Source organism: Pollicipes pollicipes, unplaced genomic scaffold, assembly GCF_011947565.3.
Source record: "Pollicipes pollicipes isolate AB1234 unplaced genomic scaffold, Ppol_2.1 Scaffold_4881;HRSCAF=5763_pilon_pilon_pilon, whole genome shotgun sequence".
Taxonomy (NCBI): Eukaryota; Metazoa; Arthropoda; class Thecostraca; order Pollicipedomorpha; family Pollicipedidae; genus Pollicipes; species Pollicipes pollicipes.
The window spans coordinates 6,130,839-6,158,268 of NW_023596576.1; the positions used below are offsets into that span (position 1 = coordinate 6,130,839).

General features: G+C 53.2%; 2 protein-coding genes across 2 annotated transcripts in view; both read right to left on the reverse strand.

Moving 5' to 3' along the window:
* Positions 1 to 4,757, reverse strand: part of LOC119099683 (AT-rich interactive domain-containing protein 3C) — a 32,821-nt gene extending 28,064 nt beyond the window's left edge. Inside the window, exons 1-3 of the mRNA XM_037222747.1 lie at positions 4,659 to 4,757; positions 1,429 to 1,638; positions 617 to 790 (exon numbers count right to left, since the gene is read on the reverse strand). Coding sequence (XP_037078642.1) covers positions 617 to 790; positions 1,429 to 1,638; positions 4,659 to 4,757 — 483 coding nt within the window. The remainder of the gene's footprint in view (positions 1 to 616; positions 791 to 1,428; positions 1,639 to 4,658) is intronic.
* Positions 4,758 to 5,911: 1,154 nt separating this feature from the next.
* LOC119099684 (putative protein FAM47C) overlaps positions 5,912 to 27,430 on the reverse strand; it is a 125,997-nt gene continuing 104,478 nt past the window's right edge. The window contains exons 5-6 of the mRNA XM_037222748.1: positions 6,466 to 6,579; positions 5,912 to 5,923 (exon numbers count right to left, since the gene is read on the reverse strand). Of these exons, the coding sequence (XP_037078643.1) occupies positions 5,912 to 5,923; positions 6,466 to 6,579 (126 nt within the window). The remainder of the gene's footprint in view (positions 5,924 to 6,465; positions 6,580 to 27,430) is intronic.

Consider the following 27,430-nt stretch of genomic DNA (forward strand, 5'->3'; position numbering starts at 1 on the left):
TGAGAAGGCGACGGCAGCGTGCGCTCGATCGCGCACATATGGCCGCCCCGCGGCCGGTCATATGGCAGCCCAAGGAGGGAGGCGGTGCCGGACGTGCACGCGGCCGGGCGCGTGCAGACCCGCCGGCGGCCCGGTGTTCCGGTCAGCCCTGCACGCCGGCGGCCGGCCCGGCGCCAGCGCACGTTCCTGGTACTGAGCCCTCCGCCCGACGGCACGCATGGCGCCAGCCCAGTTGCGTGATGTCTCAATGCCAGCCGACTTTGATCAGTGCAAATGTGCGCCCTGGAGGACGTGCGGTGGAGTGCAGGAGGGGCAAAAAATGAAAGACCAGACGCAGGTTGTTAATGCATCCTGGTTTGCCAGCAAATCAGCAGTGCACACAGGGCAGTAATACTATTAACTTTTAAGGCTGCATAAGGACACCTGCTCTTGCAGGAACGGAGCGGAGAGCTTCGAAGCCAGGGAGACAACGTGGTGGATAATGCACAGGTCGGTGATGTCCAGCATGCATAAACGACCCCATTAAACAGGATCGGCCATCATATCATTGCAGTGCCTTGCGAGTCTGTTGGTTATCATTCAGACCCGGGCATTGACGTAGAGCACAGCCGCTGACCTGTTTGAACTGTTCCTCGTAGTTCCAGGAGGCGTGATTGGCGCTGCCCTGGCGGGGCGACTGTGCCGCTGAGTTGACCGGCGGGCTGACCGTGTCACGGGCCGGCGGCGAGCTGCTGGCCCGGCCGCCAGACCCGCCGTACCCGGCCAGACCCAGGCCGGGCAGCGGCACCAGCGACGGCGGGTTGTGCGCCATGGAGGCGGCCAGCAGCGACTGCGGCGACAGCGGGTGCCGCTGGAACGCCTCGGCCGCCGCCCGAGCCTGCGCCGACTCCGGAGTACGGTAGTCCGGCGGCTCGGCGTCGCCGCTCAGCTGTGGGCGGGGGTCCCGGTTACTTGGGTGTAAGCACTGGGGGCCGGGTCGAGTTGTACACAGCGCTCCTTTCAAATTGGGCTTTTGTCTCCTTGGCATTGGTGACATAGCGTAAGTGTTCTCCTCATTTCACTAATCTCTGTTAAAACACAATGTCGGCTCTGGTCATATTGCTCTCTTCCTCTCTCCGGAACATGATTTATGTCCCTCCTCCCTTCTAATCTCTGGAGCTCCGAACATATTAATCTCCCCCAGTTTGATAAAGTTTAACTGACGCACATGAACTTAGCCTGATAAGTTTTGCCCTTCTTGGTGAAACGTCATCCGCAATTTCGTCGTACCGTAACACCTGCTTGGCATGCGAAGCACAAACTAAAAAAAAAAAACGCTGCTCAAAACAGCTCAACACTTCAAAGTACTGAACAGGTTATGCGCTACGAATGACATCGACAAACGTGACGACGGATCTCGCGCTGAGATCATTTTGAACCAGCTGTTACCTTGCCGCGCCTGTCACCAGTGACGTCAGAGCGCCTGTCACCAGTGACGTCAGGGCGCATGTCGCCAGTGACGTCGGCCACCTGCTGCTTCAGTTTGTCGAGCACGCTCTGGCTGGGTGTGGACCTGTCGCTGGCCTCCACGTCCGGCTCCGACTCGGCGCGGGGGGAGTGCGTCCGGGAGGGTCCTGACCCGGGGTCGGGCGACGCAGCCTGCCGACGAGGAGCCGACATCACGCCCGTGCCAACTGCCGGCAGTCGTTCCGTCGCAGACGCAGAAGGTGACTCTGACGAGAGCTCCCTAGCTTTGGGAGATCAGAATAACCTCGCTGAATAACAGTTTTGTGCGGATTTGATGGTTTGATGTTTCAGTTTATGCATACACCAATGGCGCCCAGGCCTGGGCCGCCGCAGCCAGCTGTCCGATCCCGTGGTCTGGAGTGACGTCACACTCCAGGCGTCCGACAGGCTCCGTCGGGGACCAGCCGGCTGAGATAACAGGAAAATTCGGGTGTCGGTCGCTCAGCATCGCCGCCTATCACAGTCGCGTGGGCCGGGGGGCGGCCCGCACGAGCCTAGATAACAGGCCGCTGGCTTACAGCGCGTGCCCTGAGTGGGCAAGGGTCGAAACTATTTGTCATGTGTGAAGACGGAGTCGAATCAGTTAGCGGCAAATTATCTTGGCTTTTTTACGAACAGGGCTGTTGGGGCTGCGCAGTGGCATGGCCTGCATACATCTGCGTTGTATCGAAGGCTGCGCTGTGCCGCTTCAATAAGCCAATCAAGCCATTTGTGGCCTGCGGCTCGGAAGAAGGCGGCGCGCGGCCACGCCAGTGATCTGGAGAGGCCCCACGCGATCGCCGCCTCAGCAGGTGCCCGCGCTCCGCCGGGCGACAGGGCAGGCGGCGTCCGCTCCCCGCTCTGTCGCAGCACAGAATGAGACGGGCTGCTTTCACCGGCTCCGTGCCGACCGAGAGACAGGCAGTCGCGTCTGCCGCCTCGCGGCCAGCCCGGCGCACAGACCCCGGCGCACAGGCGCGCCGGAGTCTGCCGCCGCGCGGCCAGTCCGGCGCACAGACCCCGGCGCACAGGCGCACCGGAGTCAGCCGCCGCGGGCCGACGCGTCAGTCACCCATTGTCGGCGGATTTCCATCGGCATCTTATCTGACGCGGCATCGCGTCAGGCGGTGGCGATCACGCCCTGGCGCTGATTGGCCGGCGTACGTGTCGCCGTGGCAACCCGCGCTGCTGCCTGTAAACAGCCGGCGACTGAGGGCCACCTGTTGGCGTGTGCGGACGTGCGCCGCTGAAGGCTCCAGGTGGGCCGGGTGCTTCATGATCGGCCGTCACCTGGTCCGATCGCCGTGAGTTCTCTCGGTCTCGGAAGGCAGACATACGACGCTGTGCCGGGCGCGTGTGCACCCAATCGAGCTTCCAGTGCCATCGCCGCGCAATAGCTTGAAGCAGAGGCTGTCTTCCCCACGCACGACAATTCACCGGGCGAAAAACACAATTTTCCATAAATATATCTAGCTTTCATGGGCATCTTTAGCGTTGAATTCTCTATAGTACACCACCGTGCTCCCAAGGACTGGCCTCGAAGCGCATCAAGGATCGTTCAGAGATCACCCCGAATGCCGTCCGCCATTATCGTCCGCACTTCATTCCTACCAGTTCCAGCAGTAAGCGCACGTCGATGAAGCAAGCCGGCTGCGAGCCCGCGCTGCCGATCCGGGTATTCTGCGCCGGCGCCGCGGCGTGGTGCGGTGCTCCGGGCCCGGCCAGCGGGACGCGCCGCAGCACGGCTCCAGCCCGAATAGCGCGCGCGCGTGACACCAGATATGAAAATATCCGAGCCGATGTGGCGTCGACCGTGTTTATAAGATGGACGACGGAGGTGCGACGCTCGGAAGAGCGCGGCATTAGCATATGGAGGGCGGAGGAGCCAAACGAATTTCTGCCCGGCCGCTGTGGTACGTGGGAGACCTGTCGCGACCGAGCTGGCCGTCCCGGACCGGAAGCCTCCATGGCGCGCGAGCAGAAAGCCCTTCCGCCTGCGTCGCGAGTCGCAGCCGGCTTTACGGACGGAAAAGGACTGCCGTGACTCGGCAGCGCGAGCAGCATCTGCCCCGCAGAGCGATTCTTCCCCGCGGTCAGTGGCAACTCCGGGTCTAGAGGTGAGCTATCTCGTGAAAAGCCCCGCCACGAGCTGAGTGGCGGCGCCGGCATCACCCCACCCGCATTTACCTCGGATGCAGGCCACAGAAATCGGCGCCGATCGGCGACGCTTCTGGCGCCGGGCCGTGATCGATCGCCGCCCGCGCCTGGGCCCGGGCCCTCCCCCTCCCCCTCCAAACAAGGCCCGCCGGGGCGCCGGGCACCGGTCCCCTCCCCGCCGGGCGGCGCCCCACTCGCGCCGGCCGCCGCCCCACCCCCGGGGCGCACGCTATTCTCGGCCTCGGGTATTTATATCAGCCGATCGGCGCGCGCGCTGCTGAGATCGGACTTCTGGAGGTCGGCTGGAGCTGCGGCTGGCACCGCTGAGACCGGGGCTCTGGAGGCCGGCTGGAGCTGCGGCCGGCACCGCTGAGGTCGGGGCTCTGGAGGACGGCTGGAGCTGCGGCTGGCACCGCTGAGATCGGAACTCTAGAGGTCGGCTGGAGCTGCGGCCGGCACCGCTGAGGTCGGGGCTCTAGAGGTCGGCTGGACCTGCGGCCGGCACCGCTGAGACCGGGGCTCTGGAGGCCGGCTGGAGCTGCGGCCGGCACCGCTGAGATCGGAACTCTAGAGGTCGGCTGGAGCTGCGGCCGGCACCGCTGAGATCGGACCTCTGGAGGCCGGCTGGAGCTGCGGCCGGCACCGCTGAGATCGGAACTCTAGAGGTCGGCTGGTGATTCGGTGGACACCGCTGAGATCGTGGGCCTCTGGAGGATGGCTGGACGTAGGCTCCGTCTTGGAGCGGACCCCCAAGCGGGCGGTCGCACGCTTCGAGCTCCTGATGGTTGCTTGGTCCGGGTGCGGCGCTCAAAGCTGGTGTTTTTCCCATTCGACGGTGCATATACCGTTTGTGGTGTTCTCGAACGCCACGAATATCGACGGCGCCCACATGTTTTCCATCACATGTGGAATTTGATCCCACACTTCAGCATTATCTTGCAGCATCCTAAACATGATCTTTGACCAAAACATGCGCAGTTGAAAGCCTGGTTTCGACCGGGCAGCGCACAGCGCACATTACTCTGCGTCGTCATCAGCAGCAGCATCGGCATCCTCATCAATATCATCATCTGCATCATGAACATCATCATCTCCATCATCATCTTCATCATCATCTTCAGCATTTACATCTGCAGCGTGCAGCGTCGTCAGCTCGCGGCAGGCGTGCCAGCACCGGACACGTCCCGGTCCGGTGACGAGGCGGGCGGGACGTCAGCGGGCACCCGGCCCGGCCGATCGACCACACCGTCAGCCGCCCTTTGATTCGGCCGGAACGGCCGCGCCAGCGCTGACGTGAGCATAAAATTCCGTCAGATGGCATGACAGATGAGGCGGGCGGAAAATTGTGTCAGATGGCGTGACAGGGCCGCCGGAGCCACGTGGGCCGGCGATATATACAGCGATTCTGCGGATGCCTCGCCAGCCGAGAGTTGGCAGCGCTGAGTGACTAGGGCCGCCCCGCTCGGTGTGGGCGCTCGATTACAGGACAGGTCCAATGTGGCAATCGAAGGACGACGCAGCTCGACCCCGACCACTGCAGTGTGCTGGCTGCACCAAATTACCTGTTAGTTTAAACGATCCGTTTGCAAATATGGACAGGCGCAAACTCCCACACATTTTCATATCTGACATAATTTCGAGAACTTTTCGTCACCTCGTGTGTTCTTTCCACCAGCTTATTAACACCATCATCCAAATTAATCAGCAAATCGCAACGGCCTGGAACACTTCATTTTGTTCAACCATGTTAGTTTGATATATATTTGCCTTTGTTTTTCGTAGACTAGCGATACATCAAAACGTTTTTTTGTGGGTTGATGATGCGTCAAGTTTGGGAATACTCTTGATTCGTATTACACCGATACGCGTTGCTGTTTGTGGTTGATTATTTATCGCATAATGTTAAGCATTTTTCGGGGCAAACTGATTGTCTCAAAATACAATGCAGCATGCCGCGACCGAGTGAGAAGCCGCCGATTTACGGCGAGTAAAGCTGGACTGTATTTATTGTTGGGGACGCAGTCCCGGGCAACAGACGTCTTTGTCAAAATCCACACACGTTTTCCGCCACTATTGCGTTAAATTATGGATGATTTATTGGAGCGAGACAAGCGCATAGGTTTTGAATGCACCCCATGCAAACGAGACGATAAAAAGGCGGACACATCACGAACCTAGTGCCGGTATATTTATATGAAAATGCGCCGTTGATGGGTCTTTCAGCGACTGCTTTGTGGGTTTTAGGGTGAAGAGGGGATTAAAAGCTGTATCACAGCAGCATCTGGGGCAGGGCGAGGATATATGAATGGGTCAGGCGGCACCAGGTGCGCCTTATTATGTGCGAGTCGGTTAAAGATTTACTAACCAGGTGTTAAGGAATGTATTGGATCGCCTAATTTTAATTCTCGTGGATGCATGGTGCCTGTCAGCCAAGTTTTCAAAAGTGAAGGGAAACCAAGGAAGAGCGCAAGCCTGAAATAGTTAAAAATATACCCCAAAAAATAGGGAAATTGGGGAGCCATCAACCGGCGAGCACGTTTACATCAGCACACCACTGTTAGGCTGTAGGGACCTTTGAGTGTGCTTTGTCACCATTACGGGGCTATTTCCTAACGAGGTTCATCTCAAATGAAGAACAACAACGTGTTACGGTACATGGCGCAACACAACTGCCGATGCCTCTCCCGAACTCCCTGGCGTTTGGACGGGTCCGCGGCTCTCGCAGCGCTCCTGGCGATCATGTGCGGGGCGTTTGTAAGCGTGCACCGCACTTCGAAAGGATAGGCCGTAAACATGAAAAATACAAAATTTAATGCCACGTACCTCGTCCTCGACATGTTGCTGGTGTTGGTGCTGGTGTTGCTGCTGCTGCTGTTGCTGGATGAGCTGACGGTAGTGGGCTGCTGCCCCCCACGCCGGCCCACTGATGCTGCTGATCTGAAAAAAACAGAGCCCAGCCCGTCATATAACCACTTCGTCCTCTGCCGTTGAGCTGAGGCACCGTGCGAGTCCAGGAGTTCGGAGTCGGTGACGCCGGTCACCGCTGTTCCCACCGCTGATCTGAGACACCGTGCGAGTCCAGGAGTTCGGAGTCGGTGACGCCGGTCACCTCTGTTCCCACCGCTGATCTGAGACACCGTGCGGGTCCAGGAGTTCGGAGTCGGTGACGCCGGTCACCTCTGTTCCCACCGCTGATCTAAGACAACGTGCGGGTCCAGGAGTTCGGAGTCGGTGACGCCGGTCACCTCTGTTCCCACCGCTGATCTGAGACACCGCGCGGGTCCAGGAGTTAGGAGTCGGTGACGCCGGTCACCTCTGTTCCCACCGCTGATCGGAGACACCGTGCGGGTCCAGGAGTTCGGAGTCGGTGACGCCGGGCACCGCCATTCTCACACAAAGGTGGAGGTGCCGGACCGCGGGACCTCGTCGGAATGTCGCGGGGCGGGCGCAGCGCGGTTCGTGGCCGATATGCGGCATCTCCGTATAAAACAAGGGATAATTGTCGGCCCCTGCGCCGCCCAGCCCCGTCTCATTGACAATTGAATGGGAAAGGACCAGATTTATGCCTCGCAGGCCGTAATCACTCGCTATCAATCGAAGGACGCGAGTTCCACGGCTCCAATAATGGTCCTATTCCCGTTGTTACCGTACCAGAGACGAACGTAGAAAAAGTGGGATAAGGACCCGCAGTGGACGGTGAATTATATGCCAGGTCTCTTGTCCGAAAATGGCGTCGGTGACCAGGATTGGACACCGCTGGACGTCCTGGAAATTCCGCCCTCGAAATGGCACAATGCTGCCTGCGCACAACTGCACACCAGTTATGTCAGCGACGGTCAAACAATTCCAGGTCAACTTATTACAAAAATTAGGCAAAGCATCATCCCCTCCTTGCTTTAGGCGCCCCTACCACTTTCCGCTAACTCTACCCCTTGAAGTTCTAGCTCCTATCTACTCCCAGTCATACCCAAAACTTTAACCGATGTTCTCATTGCAATAGCTTACTTTTTCAATGCTTCTCATAGCTTGGGCCCTGTGAGGCGCGCTGCTCAATAAAATTATGCTATGGCTAAAACAAAACCATTTCCACCACAAAAAAAATGTTTTGAAGGGCATGTGGCAGTGGATATCTGGTTAAGGTTGGCAGTAAAAAGGCTAAGGTTGACCTTTGAAAGCCGAATCACGCAGGCTCCTTCGGCACGCGGACGCCACCTGTGTCTGTGTTGTAATGTTTGACAGCCGGTCGCAGAGCTGACGGAAAGCCGCGGAAAAGGGGCAAGGTTCGATTCGTTGGGTAACGCTCCACAGACATGAAAACACACAGACGACATATACGCATATTGGAAGAGACACAAATTTGCTCCCCATAGTTCACAAGGCGTCTAATGCCACGGATCTCATGACTAGCCATCACAAAATAATCAATTTGTTGACCGAACTGAGCACGCATGATAGCATTGAAGGCTATTTCTGAAGCACGAGCGACCGCAGTGAGTACGGGATCATAATCTGACGGGAAATGTGAGAAAGGCTAGCCCATCCGGCGGGTCCGAAGACAATGCCGGCGCGGCGGCGATGACGGCGCAGCGCCGGGCGTCACCTGCCTTAGGGGGCAAATCCCTGATCCGAGCCCAGACCCCGAATAGGTGGACGAGCAAAACAAACGCGCCAAATCCGCTAACCTAATTACGGACATCGACGCTTGCCTTTCCGGTCCCTATTGGAAACGCCACCCCACCGGTCATTAAGGCTATTTTTCCCGATTATAAATCAGACGGACGGCAAATACCGGGCTACCACGGTGACCATTTGGGGTGATTAAATTAAAGATGGCGGCGCAGCGCTGGCGGGCAGCAGCCGGCGCCGCTCGGCCAGTCAGCTGATTACGGCGGCCGAACCAAAGGATTGCATCTGGTCCCGGCGTAAGGTGGAGCGCGTGCCCATCGGCCGAAGCACGCTGGAGCGCGCCCCGTTACCCACGGCAGCAGTGGTCGGCCAATGGTTCCCTCTCCAGGTGCATCCGTCAGTTATGCCACACAATATCTAAACCGGCATTGGTAAGTTGTGCACAAGGTGAAGTTTCGTATTAGGTTGGGAGATGGCGCTTTAACCTCCCCTACCTACCCCACCCCAAATTTGAGGAGTGCGTCAAATTTAGAGAAGTCCGTTTGCCGGCGTATTTTGGCGGTAGGTTTTGTCTTTTTCGCTGCTAAATCTTTCCTCCTCCCCCTCCCACCCTTCAACTCAATCTGCGAAACCATGTCCCTGGTCGTGGGGCTAAAGAAGATCGGCACCAACAAGCCGACTGATGGTCAGGGTTTGCCTGCTGAAGCTGGACGCCTGACCCACGCATCAAGCCGGTCTCGATTTCCGTTCCCACACTGTCTGGCCCGACGCACCGTTCCATGCCTGTCATCGAATGAATTATACTCCTGCCAATCAATCGCCTTTCCTGCCTTTCCACCTTCTGTCCCGTCACTCCTCCCTCTTACGGCATTCCGACAGGTCGTGCCCAGCTTAAGTGTCGATAGGTATTGGCCGCAGGCACTACACACACACCCCTCCTGATAGTCATGTACGCACACGTGTGCATAATATCCCTTTTAGTGTTGTGTGTGGTGCATACCCGCACATCGCAAACGTGCGCCTTTTCAAATAATGGAGTACTCAGAAGTTTACCGCCCCGCGCACGAGTCGAAAACGCAGGCACCATTCCAACCGCCCGCTAGAACCAGTCGCCCTCAGCTCACCAAACGAACGCAGCTCGGTGGTGCAGCGCCGGTCCCCAGATAGGCACGACGGTGGATCCAGGACTCCACGCCGTCCGTGCTCCGCCCCCTTCCCTGCAGCGGCTTAATGAACCGCCATGCTGATGATAACATTCGTTCCAATCGACAAAAATCAGACGTGACGTGGTACCCAGTATGACAGCACCGTGCCTCCCCGCTCTGACCGCCTGGCCACGGCCCGGCTGCCTTCCGGCAGTGCACGCGGACGCGGCGCATCCGTGGACAGCACCGCAGGTACTGCGCCGGCTCGACTCTAGCCCGCTCCAGCGCCGGAGCCCGTCACCAAAGCCGAGCCGCTCCGACCAGTCCCGGGATCGGTGCCGCGGTCGGCCGCGCGGTGGGCGGTGTGCGGGGCCCGGCGCAGGCGCCGGCAGCCACCCAGGGTGTCGCCGTGCAGGACGCAGTGACTAGGGCGCAGTCACGCGCGCGCACACACGCACACATACACAACACGCAGGAGCCCACCATCGGCAGCGGCCAGAGCGCAGCCTTCACCACTCCAAGTATCTTGGCATTGACTTTGCCGACCCGACAGACAGTCGCTTACGACTCCGGCACGCAGAACAACAACGCAATTAGGCGCAATGACGGGCCGTTCCAACGCCAGAAACGTGCCGATTTGGTCAGGATTATTGTCAGATCAGCCTTCATCTCACGCTGAAAGGCAGCCCTCGGCCACGGCAGATTCGTGCGAAGGAGCAATAAAATACAGATCGACGACTAGCTATGATTAGCTCGACTGATTCCAGCGAATTCGGCCGATCCCGACGGATTGCTGCGCCGCTGCGGCAGCCGCGCCCGCACACGGGGGGGGGGGGGGGGGGGTTGCATGATTGGCGCCGCAGCGCGGCATCCAGGGCGGATTTGGTATAAGGTCACTCAACACGTCGACAAATGTTGTACCAGGGGCGGTGCGTGGAAAGAAATAAAACAGGAAAACACGCTTGAAGCTCCACCCCGGCACTGGCGCACCGAAAGCTGAAAACTACGGTGGCAAGCTCGAGTGGAGACACCTCCATAGTTTTGTACCGCACTTCAGCTCACTGGTGCATCTGATTCTTAAGAGGGAAGTAGAAAGTTTCTGTCCAAGCATCTTGCCGCGTATCTTCAAATTCCCTACGTTGACAGCTAAATGGTTCCATCATGTGAAGCCTTCACTCACTCCCTCGCAATAGCAAACCACACTTTGAGTGGCTCCGTACTGACTTCCGTCCCGACACGACTGCCCGAACCGCCGATCCTTTTCACGCCCGGGAGCTGGGACGCACCCCCGGCGCCCGCCACCCTCCGCAGGGGGGGGGGAGGGGACTCCCACGCCCCCTCCCCGCGGTGCGCCCGCATGTCCTGGCGCTGGGAGCGATCGGGCGAACTCTGACCTCGCGCGACAGGACACGTCATATAACAGCATGGATTGGTGTTTGCTGAAGGGGTTTGGTAATCCCGCGCGTCAAGGGTCGATAAGGACCAGACGGAGCGCGTATCGGGTGGTGATAAACAGGAAGACTGGGTAGTGTGGGTTTCAATTCCCACTTCACGCAGAAAGTGACCACGACTCCATCCGAACATCGCCGATGAGCGTATTTGTATCGCACCACTGTGGTGTTGTATCTGCTCGCTGTAGGCTCCTAGTCGGGCTTGTTGCAGACAAGGGAGGCGTCGGAGAAAGAGGGACAGAGTTTCCTTGTTAAGCTTCCTCGCAGGTCAGATGTATGTAGTGCGTAAGCCTCCGTGCGGTGCAGTTCATAACGAACGCGATATTGGTGGCGAGATCCGAGTGAGTTAAAGCAGCTTCTTTCCACTCTCAACACAGTACATCAGGCCCCATGTGATTTTGTATTTTCATGTGGTATGTCAAGCGTTTCCAAAAATTACGAGTGGTAATTTACAACCATGTATAACTACCTTTACATCGCGATCTCGCAGCCCGATCCTCCAGGTATTTGGTGTACCGAAAAATTGTTTGTTTTTATACATAGTGTTAATATTTAACTTGATTCTGCACAGAGCCAACAAAAAGCTATAGTTAAGATGGTTTGCAAGCCCCAACAAAGCCCGCACGCCTAAAACTTGTCACATTTTACTTAATCTTCGATATAACGTTACGGACCAAAACGTTGCAATGGCCAAAGCATCTCAAGACGTTACTCACCTTCCCTTGGGCTCTTGTTAAGATCAAAACTTTGTAGGTCTTTTACAACGTTTACAGAAAACTGGTATGAAAGGGAATGGTATTTGAGCGAGAAGAAAACGTTAGCTTCTAACATCTTAAGCTGAAAAATAGACTTCAGTGTAACCGGTCTCTTTCAATTTCGTCCTCCTTGACAGCTGCCTGGTTGTCTGAATACAGTCCTCCATACCATCCGTGACAGAGGGCTAAGCAAGCGTGCCTGTTGCGCACTTGAAACCTCCACCTTGATCTGTATTTGACTGACTGTTAGGTTAGCCATTCCGCGAACAACCACGGTCCACAGGAAAAAGAAATGACAAGCATCAATCAGATTTAGTCAAAGAAGTAAACAAAACCCTCAGCTTAACTTTTCGACGCTGCTTGCATACTGACCAACTACCTGCTCACAATTAATTTCACTGTCTGACAAGCGCACTGTTACCAATGTAAGCTAATCAAAACAGGTACCATGCAAGGGCTAGTCGACGGAGAAAGGGGAAGGAAAGTAGTCTGTTTATTCCCGTCAATGGGAAAAAAACGATAAACCTAATGAAAAATAATGGCAGCCTTGGCGTCATCTTCCAAGCAGACAAGTAAAGATAGTAAGACAAGTGCCGGAACTGCGCCATACCCTCGGCGCCTGCGCGTACAACACCACGAGAGCGCGTGTATCAGACCGAAACGCCTGAAGCCGCGGGACTGACACTCACCACGGCCGGGTCCATCTCGACGGCCTCTGTCCTCCCCAGGCGGCCGTCGACACTGCAGCCGAGCATCACCTGCGCCGGCTCGCGCTTGGTACGAATCTTGGCGGCCTGCTGAGCCCTCAGACAAACTGACCGACCCCGCGCCGCGCCCCGGCCGCCGCCGACCCTCCTCGCCGGCCGTCGCTCGAGCACTGACGACCCGGCGCCGGCTCAGCATGCCCGCCGGATAATCAGCCAATCAAATCGTGATTGGGAGGGATCTGGCGCGCGAGGACCAATCAGCGTGCGCGCGCGCCGATATCACGCTCATATCAAGATGATATCGTCGGCGCGGTGGTCCAAGCCGACGGCATCCAGGCACTCGCGATGGAGGATCGGGGATGCCGACGGGGCCGACCGATCTCATTGGCAGAGAGTGTACCGCGGTCGCCTGCCGTCGGTGCGAGATCAATACCAGAGACTGTATGGGCGTCTAGCCCCGAGCAAACAGGGTGAGGGCGCGCTTAGAGTATGGGTGGGCTGTGGGTGGAGCTCACGCACGATTAATGCTTCCGGTCCAATACTTGGCGTTATGGTGTCGTGAGTGTCGTTTATCGTGCAGAGGTGTGGACAAATTTGAATACGGAGACTGCTGTGTCGCGATCCGAAATGGCTAATTACCAAACGTGTGCCGATCAGGGAACGTATTTCGGTTGCTGTTTTAGGGTGCGTCGCCATCAATATAATTGTGTGGCCAGGGTGAGCTTCAAAGTGATCGCCAGGGTACAGTTCATGAGAGCATGCAACTTGTAAACATCCCTCATGAGTTTGCTATTTTTGTCAGTGAAGTACGCTTCACTAGAAAATTTTCGTCGCATTTCAGGCTGCTCGTAAGGAAATTATGTATTTGGTTTGCTCCTTGAGAACATCCGGTGTGCGTCATTCGTACTGTTAACGAAGGGTGTTCCAAAAGTGCATCACATTTTGAAAACCAATAACTACTCTTTATCGACATGAAATGTCGAAACGCGGCTCATCAAACAGCGCTGTATTTATGGGGAGAGGAAGGCATAACAAGGACCCCGGTCAATGAATGAAACATCTAAAAACGATGCCCCTTCTAAATGTAGGGCGTGCTCCAGATGTGACCAGTTCCAGAGCTCAGCTTCACAGAGCTCAGCCAACCGCAGGACTTGTCGCACGGTTCGGAAGGAGGACATGCCATGCGGGATTTTCTCGCACGCCACACCAGTGGCGCAGGCAGGGTTACAGGGGTCACGTGCCTCTACCCCGGCCTGCACTCGTCGGTGCTAAGGGGCCAAAGTGGCCCTGGGAACGATCAGATGTATTCCGAAGGACCGGGTAGAGCTCGTATGAAGGGACTCCAGCCTGCAGGGCAGGGCCCTCAAATACCGGTCAGAGGGCCCCTCACGCCGATCACGGGCCCCCGAGTCGAGTTCGATGTCGATGGCGCAACTTGGGACTATCTGCCTCCGACCGCCAACTTGACTTCATCTGTGAGCGTATTAAACTCGCATTTCAGAACGCACATGCTAGGTCGTGCGTCTTGGTTCTGAGCCCGCACTGGTGGCCTGTATTATTGCGCACCCATATGTGGTCGCTGCGGTCAATAAGCACTCAACGCACTTACAAGTTATTTTCATTCATCCTTGCATGTGCACTCTGGGTTTAGTGCCTTCTTTTGTTTGGTATTGCACACGGATTCATTGTTTCATTCGGCTTCATTCGCCTTCATACGTATTATATGGTATCCGACGAAGAAAAACCAGGAGAGTGGAAATTTGGATGCGTTGGCATCTCGACAATATGCCTTTTTCGAAACGAATAACAGACTTTTGCTTTTCGTTTCAATAAAGGCATTTTGCCGAAATATTGACGCATCTATACATCCATTATCCTGCCTTTTCTACTTGGAATAAGGCTATCACTGCTGACTTATCCATGTGCATAATGTTGTTCGCAAATGGACTTAACGACTTTGCGAGCATCCGACATCATTGCATTGTAACGAACCGAGCCAACCGAGCGTTGTAACGAGCAGAGAACCAGAAAAGCCATCTCATGAAAAGACTTGGAGCAAATACAAGTGCACGGTGTTTTTTTTTCAAAGAAACTACACAGGAAATGGTCAGGTTACCATGAAAACGATGGGAGCATGTGTCCTCAGGCTCCTCGGAATTATACAATTATGTGGACACGAAGCATCATAATATACACTCAGTGGTGATAGAATGACACTTCTCAAGTAAGGAGGATTATGGTTAAAGAACAAGAGAAGAAAGGAATGACGAGAGCAAGCAACAAAACAACGGTGAGCTAAATCAAATCACAGCCGAGTTTTTGGTATTTTAGTTCAAACAACAGAATCTGAGTTGCCTTTTATGACGTCATGACGGCCATGATATAACGTTCGACGCTCAGCAGGCCACGAGGGAGCTGTGTAAAGCACACAGTCTCTCGAACTACTGTGGCAAGCGGGGCTTTCCCGCTTGCTATGCACTGCATGGCGCTGTGCTGCGATTTTGCATGCATACGTAGTTTTAGCTAATCCTGGATCTGAAGGTCAGGAGGCAGGCTAATCCCAGCTTTGTTCTCGGCTGTGCAAATTAATTCACCCTTTCCTCCTTCGGCCATCTTGACTGTCAGGCTGTAAGATTGACACCTACTTCCGAGTTCCAATCACGTATAATATCTAAACTGTGCAAAATATTATAAATTGTTGGCCCCCTGGCCTTGGCGTCTGGTGATTAATGTACTATCTTTGGCTTACGATGAGCGGCATTGGTAACGCAGCATTCGCCACCAGCTGTCAGACCACTTGTTTAGATGATGTCACCACACTAACAGTGTCGATCAGTTTATGTGCGTATGCACATCACAAGAATAAGAAAGGCCACTCTGAAAAACTGCCGCTGAGGCAACATGTTCTGAGAGATTCTCATAGGTAATTGTGTTCAATAAGTAAGTTCTCACCCGGCACTAAAATTTTTGTCTCGATTTACAATAAAAAATCTCGATTTACAGGTAATTTTCCACGAAAGACCGCAACGCGAAAATTGTCACGTGAAGAAATGCGTGTACAAAAAAACAACACCAGGAAGTGCGATACGAATGATGACGCACATGAATAATACAATACGACGAACAACATGCATGAATAAATGTAGCACATGTTTGGCAAAACTGTAAGCCTGAGGTTAAGCTAAGCCTAAAAAAACTTGATAATATGCCTTGGGTATTCGGCACTTAAGTGCTGAACTTTGAGGCGCAATTTTTCCTAATACTTTACTGAGTCTCATGAACAGGACATGGGAACACAAGCCGCACACACAAAATATTTGGCCTTTCAGTTCTCGTAAGCGTTCCAAACCACGAGTCGGCACGGCCGCTGTCAACAATAGTCAACCATGCGAATCAAACATGGCTCAGCTTCCTGTTTTGGATTTCGGTCTCGATATTCCAATGTTAAAACAAGTAACAGCTTTTGTACATTATGTTTAAAGATGTTGTGTTTGATGCGCACCAAACGCTTCAGCATGACAAATTCATCAAAATATGAGCTCCATTGCAGATTGAAAGTACATATTCTGTTGATCCCTTCAAACCAGTTCGTTATCGGATCGGTGGATGCTATTGCCTAGACCAAACCAGGGTGATTGGATCCAGGCTACTAAGGTGCCGCAATGCATTTTCTAGCAAAATGAGGCTGTGCCTTATCCTGCTAACCGTTGAATCTAACATAGTAATATTTGTGGAGGGTATCATTTTTAACATCTATCCATGTGAGACTGGTGTGCCGGCGACCATTGGTGCACCAGCAGTGGGGCACATCATGCATATACTAGTGTTATGGCGGGTTGAGCCGGAACCCACGTTGCACTAGTGTTCCGTGTTAGCCGTCACAACCTCTATTATGACTGGAAATTGCATACTCATGTAGTTTTGTGATATCATTTTCATTTGTTATGCCCAGCCTTTTTGGTATCAAAACGTGTCGCCAAGCCATGGGTGCAAAATTTCCCGGATGATCTCTGGTTGCAGCAGTCTATCTGTTATGCTCATCCATTATGATTATACCCGTAATTCCCTAGGAAAAGGCATATAGCAATGTCTGGTAGGTGGTAGTGTAATAAACTTGCTGCCCGTGGTGGCAATGCAACAATGAAAGCTTCCTTCTTCGTTGTTTCTGCTGTAGTAGTAGTAGTAGTAGTAATAGTAGCAGCATTAGTAGTAGTAAAAGAAGTGGTAGAAATAGTAGTAGTAGTAGAAGAAGTAGTAGTAGCATAAGAAGTGGTTGAAGCAGAAGTACCAGTAGTTGTAGTGGTAGTAATATTAGTAGTAGCAGTGGTGGTAGTAGCAGTAGTAATTGAGGGTTAGGGCGCTTTGGCTGCGCGGTCATACAGCGCCCAGCTATCTCCGTTGATGCGGTTGTTCTGGAAGTGCCGGAAGCTGCGAGACTCATTCAGCCTGTAAGAAGGGCTGAAATCACTAAGGTGGCATCACGTCAAGGCTGTGCGCATGTAGCTGATATCAATTTCGTGCATTGCTTGAGCAGTCATGTACGTCGGCCGTTGCGGGATTTGGTCCAGCATAGGGGTTAGGTCATTTTGGTTGTCATGGGACCATTGAATAGTTTTGATTTAACGCGCTCGGGTGAGGGTCGGTTTGACCCGCCCCCCCCCCGCCCCCGCCCCCAGAGGTTTTGCTGGAAGGATTTCCGAATGACACTGCGCAGCAACGTCAACCTTTGCATAACTGTAGACAAGTCAGTGGCGAAGCGTTTGATATAAAACATTTTGATGTACCTTGTGGGGTCGCTGACTTACGGCAGGTCAAAGTTAGGCGACGGGTTCGGCGATGACATTTTCTTGGGTGTCATTCAATCTGGTGCAACGATGGAGTGTTAGGCGAAGGCCTCCATCTCTGATATATTTTTGTAGGCAGCATACCCATTAAATGAACAAATTCCGTCGTCAAAGAGTGAGGCATAAATAGAGTTTGCTGTTAAGGTACTGGTTGGTGCTTATTTTGAATTAGCTGATAACAGAAACCGCGTTATACATCTTCTAAGAGCTTTTGAAAAGTCACAATAGGTCACTGATATAAAATGACTCAGCTCAACTCTTTTTTTTTTGGGGGGGGGTACATGCTGCCTTGTGTAATCCTTGACGCTTATTTAAATACAAAAATTAAAACAGTCTTGTATGCTTTTGGCCACCATGACCTTCGGAAGGTCACACACGGTCACTGACCTTGAATGAGCGCCAGTGATAGTTTGCTTAGAACAGGTATCCAAGTGCATGGTAGTTGTAAGAGAAGGTCTGGGGCATTTTAGACACCATTCTGAAGTTTGACCTTGTTTGACCCTATCTGACCCGAAAATCATGACCTAGAACCCTTCAATTTTGACACAAGTGAGTTTACGTACAGGCTAACAACCTCTGTGAATTTGATGCCTTTAGTAGCTTTCCTAGTTTCTGAGATCTACACGGATCAAATTAACCCCCATCCCCACCCAAGCGAAGGGGATTCAACCGGCCTCCCCGGACGCACGTTAAAAAGTAACTTTCACTCCCACCAACTCACGAACGGAAGAAAACCCGCTGCTCTTGAGCGTTGACTTCGGCCGTAATGCTTTGGACGAAATGTGTGATAATAAAAGTGCTACCACTGTGTTGGTGCCTTCCATGGAGCTAATGTCACAGCATGGATTATTCATGAACTCGATCAGGGTAAGACTGCGTACTGAAGAAGTACTGTAACGTAAAAAGAAATGTTGACAAAAATTGGCATACCAAATGAGCCAGGAAGTGACGCTGCAACTTTCTGGAATCTAACTAAAACATGACTTTTCAACAGCCTTACCCACAATGTGTGATTGCGCCGCAGACGGTAATTGGCATTGAACCTCAGCGATAACGAAGCAACAGCCTTAATTTCTTCAGTCTGCAAGGCATCAATTACTTGAAGTGTTGCGTGTTGAGCTCGTACATTTTAGACCCAATTAAGCAAAACATCGAAACACAAACCGACTGCTGCCAGACAAGACAATCCGCTGCACAGGCCGGCAAGTGACATCGCGTGCGCACCCCGTCATGCGTTCACGAACCGACGAATACGCGACTGCGCCCGGCTCCGGCGGCACACGTGTGGTCTGTTTCCTGTGATTCCTTTGGCCCCATTACGACCGCGCCGACATGCGGGCGGCTCACTGGCCCTGCCTTTACCAACAGCCGCCGGCGGTCACCATTAACGGAGGGTAAATTATTGTCCGGAATGCCGGCCTTCCTCAGAGGCGCCGGCGGCCGGAAGCCAGAGCCGCTGCCGCCTGGCGCCCAATGGCCGGAAGCCAGAGCCGCTGCCGCCTGGTGCCGAACGGCGATTACGTCAGTCGGCATCTGCACAGAAGTTAGAGCTGACTGCCTCATCCGACCACATCTGCACAGAAGCCGGAGCTGACTGCACTCATCCGACCACATCTGCACAAAAGCCCGAGCTGACTGCACTCATCCGACCACATCAGAAGCCGGAGCTGACTGCACTTATTCAACCCCATCTGCACAGAAGCCGGAGAGCTGACTGCACTCATCCCACCCAATTGCCGCGCACACAGACACCTGCCGGGGTCCTTAGGCGCCTGCTCACACTGAGTCAGGCTGAAGTGCTGTGTGGATTACGGGCTTTTAACGAGGTTTATTGGTAGTAGAGTAAGGGTTGCGATCAAAGCACGAGAGCGAAAGCTTAGTGCGCAGTGAAGCAGCCGTTACCAGGCTGACGGCTCAATCTGGCAAACACGAGCGAAGTGGGTGGAATAATCAATAATTACGGTTTAATACGGCGCTCATCGATACGGGCCTGTCAATCAAACTGCGGAAGGCTCAGAGTAATTACGTGGAAAATTAATGCTTTCCTGTCGACAAGGCCCACGGATAATATGTTATTCCCCGATGGATCCGTGAAATTATTCAAACACGCTGCCCAGATAATGCAGTAATTAAGGTCGACGCTGTTCACGTCTGTCTATCAAGGCACGTTGAGGAATCTTACTCGCTCGGCGGAGACTCCAGGTTCAGTGCTGCATCAGGTCTTGGTCAGCCTTGCTCTTATCTCTGCTTGAAATGCCAAGCAAGTTGTTTGCTGATTGGCGTTCACATTAAACTTACCTGGCTTCCTGGAAACGTATGTCTAGACCAATTTTGCTAACTCTATTTCGTCTATAATTCAGCATCATTTAAAAATACCCTATCGGGTATGCCCGGCAAAGGACACAAAAGCTTCCGAAGTAAGTTAAAAAGTATAATGGCTTCTAAAACCTAAATTTGATATGTGCAAGAATATGGGTATGTGGATTCTGGAAAAGAACGTATTTTTCGATATCCATTTTAAGCAGGCCAGTCCTGATTTCGTCAAAACTATCAAACTTGATTGTCCTGAATGGAACCTCGAACCATTTCGATGGCTCTTGCGCCCCAAGTTGTCATCCCCCCACCCTGCCGTGCAGAGCTCTAACACCTCCAAAACCGAATAAAAAGTCACTGAAAAACACCTATATGGTCAAAAAATATTTCTTCGGCCTAACCTGATCACGCTGAACTTCACGAAACTCCATCCCTGTGGACTTGAACGATAGTTTGCCTATTTGCTATCAGATACGGTGAAAGAAAATAACCCAAATGTCCTGGGATAATTTCCTAGTAGCATCTACCATATCTGTAACAGTCTTCAAAGTTCACAGACCTCTGATCTGGTCGTAGGAAAATGAAAACAGTTAAGCCAGTGGATGGTTCCATAAAATCCGATCACCCACACGATGTCTAAAGACGGCCGGCGTAACAAAGAAAAGGATACGGCATTCCTCGCCGAAACATGAGCGACAAAAATCAAAACCGTCTGAGTAAATAGAGCGTTGAAATGACAAGTCAGCGGCCCCATTCGGTACGCCTTACAGCCTAGACTGGGCCTTCGAATCATCTGTATTGAGCTGCAGTCAGCGCTCAGGTCGAAATCCACATTGGCTTCAGTGGCCACTCCGCGTCGAATTAGCCCCCTCTATTGGACGAAACATCGGCCGTAACCATGGGTCTCTGCGCGGGTAATGATAGACTCGGGCGGCGGCTGATCAGTTCGGCCCCCAGTCAGTCGAAATGGGCGGCGATAAAAAGGCAATGCCTGTTGACATAAAGGGTGACCGCCCCCACACCTCCGTATCTGTCTCCAGTGACGCCGGCTGCCGCACCGCGTCAGCTCACCTTCGAGGAGGAGGTACGACGTCAGTGGCAGCGCCCACGTTAACGGACATGTGGCTAAGCCGAAGGACCAGACAGGGAGAGAGTGCAATAGAACTTAAGATTCCGTATCCGCTCTGTGTGTATTACAGCTCACACCGTCGCCAGCGGCGATGCTGCGGGCTTCTTTTCAGGAAACGTAATGCCGTGACTGTTTTCTAGGGCGGCATTAAGCCCCCCAGACTTAGAGTCGCTTTTTAAAAAAAGCTTTTCAACCCCAAAAAGAGGGTTCAGAGAGCCCCACAGCACTTTTTTTTGCCCAAAAGAAAGTCCAGACTTAAAATCTTCGTAGTATGGCAATCAATTAGCTCCCGAATATGACAAGAACCAGACAACCAACTAGCGTACTTTTGTTCGTAGAGATGGAACGCTTGTTCACCAGCTTGCCTCTAGATATCACCATGTTACGGAAAGGTTGACATGGGGTAGGCTATGGAAGGTTGGTGCCAAGACGTTGGTACCAAGACGAATTAACATTCCAAAAAGCATTCGCTTAGTCCAGCAAAGCTTATTGTTTGTCTTGGGCATGAACACATGTCAAATTAAGCCGAAGTCACTAATAACTTAGAAATACACCAAATCGGAAGCAAAAACGCTATTGGATGTTTCTAGATATAAAATTCACAAACGGGAGCAAATCTTGCGCAAATTTATTGGAAGGCTCAACAATGGTTTTCAGCTATTGGAGGTCTCTCTTTCCACGCACTGGCGTGGCCCAGCGTGGAAAATGGAATAATGAGATTCTGAGCCTCCTCATTATGCAAAGTGACCCACCTACAAATAATCAAGGTGAAAGAAATTAAAATTCAGCACCCAGTCCTTAATACTGAAAACTGCAAATCACGATTGCGTGCAATCTTACCTACAACTCTTTTCAAAGTACCTTCATTATGGATTTGGAATTTAAAAAAATCAATGGCACCACCTTGGTTGTGATGGAAAAATGAGACAGGCTGTGATAAATTTGTGGACATGCACTCGAAAGTGCCAAAATATATCAGTATTCCCTATCGGAGCATCAGTAGCATCATTGCAGCTGAAGTAAGTGCGCTGGCATGAATTTAAAAAGAAAGACCACCTTGACTTTGCTCTGATGTGCGAGCAAAACAAAGTCCTGCCAGTCGACCGGTCAGGTATTACCAAAACATGCATGAGGATAAATTATGAGATAGATATGGCGTTGCTTTGTATGACCACTGCTGGGCATGTCACAATGCACCACATCGGACCTTATTCAAAGCATAAAGTTTTGATAGCATGCCGTAAAATTCCCAACTGCGCTATCTCACTACATGCGGCTGAATAATTCTGGCTCACAATATTTCACATCTCCATAAATGTATCACATAAAACATACACATCTTTATATTTGGCGATATCATGAGTTATGAGAGCCCCTAACGACCCGCAAAACTTCACACAACAAAGCTCGCTCAAAGACCTGTAGCCTTTGAAGCCCGCGCTCCGTCGCCCGCTCAAAAGCGGTGTCTTCAGTCCCTAACCAGCAGTTCGTTGCGATGGCACTGGCTATGGACGGTACAACCGAACTGGCCAAAACTACAGATGCCCAAACGGTGCAGAGCATTTGTAATTTGCCATGGGACCTTTGGAACGTTAGGCACACACATTGGTATCAACCTGGAATTTTGTTTGGTTGTCCCGCCCATTCATAGGAAATATGACGCCACGTTTGGGAATCGAGCTCATCTGGTGCAGCATTTTCGGAGGTGCAGCTAAGGGGTAGGGGCTCATGGGGCTCTAGGCTCACCACCCCCCCTCCCCCCCCTCCGCCGGGAGGATTGGACACGATGGAATATCAATGCGCCATCTGTCAGGAAAATAATTTCGGCTTTGCATTTCATTGACTACCACCGAAAGTGCCATGTCGAGACCAACAGCAGTAATTTAGTGACAAGGTCAGAGGATAGCCGAGTGAATATGCGCGAAGTGCAACTGAAACAACTGCTTCCGTTGTCAGGGTGAGCCAACGTTGATAGCCTATCGATACGCCACAAGATGGAGCTAGGTTTATTTTACCGTAAAATTGCAGTATGTTCCGTGAAAGTTTGACTATGACGCTTATTCGCATGCATCTCCTGACGCTATCATCAAATGTCGCCTCGCTTGCTATCGCCTGATGATAGCTCAAACATCGTTAGGTGAAAGAAAAGGAATATAGATGTCTGCACGTGACATGTATGGCCTCGTCTTTCAAGCATAAAATGCGGCTTCCAGGTGATTTGGGCTGTAAAGGTGAAGTTAAAAACCTATCTTGGCTGCAGTGCCACGTAATGAGCGCTGCTAGTCCGGGCCGCGGTGGTCAGAAAGAAGCGGATATTGCTATTTTATCTTGTCTGAATAAGGCTGTATGGTGCACGCTGCCCAGGCACCGCTAATTGAGTGTCACCGAATGCCGTGGCCGTAGTCGCATTCCTAAACCTCCTTCGCGGAAATCGCGCACCCTCCCAGCTAAGCCATTTGGCCTCAACGAGTGCTTATGTACATATGTGTTATTTACAAGACTCTTGTCCGGTACACAATTGGCTCCCAGCCTATTTTGATCTCGACGCCGCCAGTAAAATGCCGCTAGGCTCCGTTGGAGGCTTGTTAGCGGAGTGTTTGTCCCTTCTGAAACAGCTGGCTTTCGATGCACGCTCTTCCGGGCCCGTCCAGCTTCGGTGCGGGTGCGTCTGGCTCGGATGGAGGCTGGTTTGCACAGACGGGGGACGATGGGTCGGCCCGTTGCCTATGAGCTAATACGCTTGCTACATTAAGTAGCTTCAGTCAGTCTCCGTGTTTACGGACGGGACAGTAGGCAGAGCGGATCTTGCTTGAACAGTGACAAAATGTTCAACTTAAGAAAAAGCAGCGCTGCTCAGCCAGCTTTGATCGTCGCATTTTCTACAAGGCATTACCTTTGCGAGCACTCGCGCAAACTCAAAACATTCGGAGCAACAGCTAGCCCTGTTTCCCCAGTTAAACTATGAAATTTTCAAAACGTCGTCATGGGAGCTGTTTGATCGGGCATGGCTTTCAAAACGATGCAGAATGAGCAAAATGTGGCCTCCCCATTCGTATCACATGCAAAAAGTAAAATTTGCTCGTCGTGAAAAGCTTCACCCTACGGGATGCAGTCCAGCCCAGATCGCGGCCACTCCTTGTTACGTCGAGCTCAGATCACGACCAGCCAGCGATGCGGAGAGCCCAAATCACGGCCACCCCGTGATGCGCCAAGCCCAGATTACGGCCATCTCTTGATGCGGCGAGCCCAGATCAGGACCACACAGTGATGTGGAGAGCCCATATCACGGCCACACAGTGATGCGTTAAGCCCAAATCACGGCCGCCCCTTGATGCGTTGAGCCCAGATCACGGCCACACAGTGGTGCGTAAAGCCCATATCACGGCCATCCCGTGATGCGTCAAGCCTATATCACGGCTACACAGTAATGCGTCAAGCCCATATCACGGCCATCCCGTGATGCGTCAAGCCCATATCACGGCCATCCCGTGATGCGTCAAGCCTATATCACGGCTACACAGTAATGCGTCAAGCCCATATCACGGCCATCCCGTGATGCGTCAAGCCCATATCACGGCCATCCCGTGATGCGTCAAGCCTATATCACGGCCATCCCGTGATGCGTCAAGCCTATATCACGGCCATCCCGTGATGCGTCAAGCCTATATCACGGCTACACAGTAATGCGTCAAGCCCATATCACGGCCATCCCGTGATGCGTCAAGCCTATATCACGGCCATCCCGTGATGCGTCAAGCCTATATCACGGCTACACAGTAATGCGTCAAGCCCATATCACGGCCATCCCGTGATGCGTCAAGCCCATATCACGGCCATCCCGTGATGCGTCAAGCCTATATCACGGCTACACAGTAATGCGTCAAGCCCATATCACGGCCATCCCGTGATGCGTCAAGCCTATATCACGGCCATCCCGTGATGCGTCAAGCCTATATCACGGCTACACAGTAATGCGTCAAGCCCATATCACGGCCATCCCGTGATGCGTCAAGCCCATATCACGGCCATCCCGTGATGCGTCAAGCCTATATCACGGCTACACAGTAATGCGTAAAGCCCATATCACGGCCATCCCGTGATGCGTCAAGCCTATATCACGGCCATCCCGTGATGCGTCAAGCCTATATCACGGCTACACAGTAATGCGTCAAGCCCATATCACGGCCATCCCGTGATGCTTCAAGCCCATATCACGGCCATCCCGTGATGCGTCAAGCCTATATCACGGCTACACAGTAATGCGTCAAGCCCATATCACGGCCATCCCGTGATGCGTCAAGCCCATATCACGGCCATCCCGTGATGCGTCAAGCCTATATCACGGCTACACAGTAATGCGTCAAGCCCATATCACGGCCATCCCGTGATGCGTCAAGCCCATATCACGGCCATCCCGTGATGCGTCAAGCCTATATCACGGCTACACAGTAATGCGTCAAGCCCATATCACGGCCATCCCGTGATGCGTCAAGCCCAGATCACGGCCACAGAGTGATGCGTCAATCTCAGATTGGCTCCACACAGTGATGCGGTGATACGAGATTAACATGGCGTCATTGCATGGAGGGAGGCGGGGCAAAACTTGTGTCCCCTTCCATCTATACAAGGGGTCTTCTGGGAATGGTTCCGCCCTGATTCGGTGGGCGCTTCTAAGGAACAACGTCAGATCCCGACAATCAGGGCGGAGCAAGACGTGAATTCAACTGTTCGGTTTAGGCGAATGTGCCGCCTGCAACTCGATGAGCGGTCTCAGCACTGTCCAGCCCACAACGACGCCAGTAATAGGACGATGCCATCTTATCTGGGGTTAATCTCGAAGACAACTCGTCGGAAGATTAGTCCAAGTTGACTATCAGGCGTAGTGCACAGTGCACTTTGACCTATACTCACATCTAATGTCGCTTTTCCGGACGCTTCCTCCCCCGTCAGTCGAAAAAAGTCATTTCAAATCAAGGGTGACGGAAATCCGGCAGGGCTAACGTGTCAAAACGCCTTTCGGGGCTGTTTAACATATCGTTTAACACTAAATGGTGCTGAGCTGTTGTCCCCGAGGTAAGCAGGTAAAGTGAGCTGTGTCCCTAGGGGCTTCCACATGATTCAAAGCTGACGGACCGCCACATCTGTGCTTTTATGATTCTACCGTTCTTGCTTCGAGTTAATTGACTTCGTTGACTGAAAGAGCTTCGTTTGGCCTGGCCTACAGCTACGAAATTTCCAACCAATGCAGTTTATGCACTAGCGCGCAAACGCCTTATAAGCTAATCATAGCGTGCTAAACACACATAAAAGCCACGCATTTCACTGCATTGAAAGGCTCCGCTAACATCAGTTTTTGCATACATCTGAGCCCATTCGCCTCGGTCTTGGTATCATGTGCATCATGCATAGGAAACAGCACCCGCAACTGCCACCGCCGCGCTTGTTCCGCGCCACACACGAACACGGCGTGTCAGAGAGGGCCTGACTCAAGTGGAAACGAAACCTGCGACGAGTTGGCCGCCACGACAGGTCAATGGGAACACGAGGAGTTCGTAACGCGCGGAGTCGGCGCTCTCCCGCGCGCCCTGGGGACCGGCCCGCGGCGGCTCGCCGGCGGCCGTCGGGTCAGCAGCGGCGGGCGCGTCGGCCGTCGCGGGGCGGCGGGGGCGGCGCCGGGTCACCCACCGCCGGCAGGACCGCGTCACCGCCGTCACCCGCCGCCGGCACGACCGCGTCACCGCCGTCACCCGTGGCCGACCGCGCCGCACGGCCCGCTGCCGCCGCCAGAGCGCCCGCTCAGTCGACCGGCGTAAAGCGGTCCGGAAAGGTCGCGGACTGCGCGACCGATGCAGAACAAAAGGTCGATATAGGTGGGGGGGGGGGGGGTGATCAGTGCCGTCTCGGGTTTTGACGAAGCGGGCAATAAAGGGCGGCGGGTGGTTGAGCGCAGATGGCACTGCCGCTCATCACGCAACTGTGCAGCGTTGCAAGACGGGCCCGGTGCCGAGCTGCGCCACCGTCAAACCGCATCACCTGTTAAGCGGAAAGGCCTTGCGCCGATAATTCCTGCAACTTCGCCGGCGCCCGCGGAAGGTTCGAAACGGATGGGATGCAGCATGAAAATTTCGACCGAGAGGCACTGCACCATTTCTTGGAGGCACTTGTTGCTCACAGACATTCATCAACCATCAACTCATAATGCACGAACGTCAGATACAACACTCCGTTCCCTAATAATGCAGCCGGAATCGCGTGTATGTGCTCATCAGCGATGGGTTTTTTGCGTCGAACAGATTTTCTGTGAAATCCAGAGGGGCGAGCAAATAGTTAATGGCAGGCATGCCATTTCCACCTCAGGATTCCACATATGCCACATAGTTTCCTAATGTGTGGCTTATATATTCGTATATATAAGCCAAGCTAAGGCTTGTCCGCTGCAAATGATAGGATTTTTCTTTTCTTGAGAGGTGCCGATAATATGTAGCAATTGAGAGCACGTGGTGATTGGTGTGCTTGTCTCATAGCAAAACAACCGGCGCTCAAATACTTACCGCCAAAGCGCAGCTTTTGTTTTTAATGTGCATAATGAAGGATAAGGATCATAGGAACAGCGAATACTGGGACTGTCCCATGCCCCGGTCTCCCGCCACGGAGATCAGCCAGCACCCAGCAGCGGTAGCCTTTTTACCTGCATCGCTCGCATTCCCGGCGCCCGTGGAGCGCGTGTGTATCGGCCGATCAGATGCTCTATTTCCCCCGTCTCCGGGGAGTCATCACCAGGTCAGGTCAGGTCCCGATCACGCGACCTCCTGGTCAGG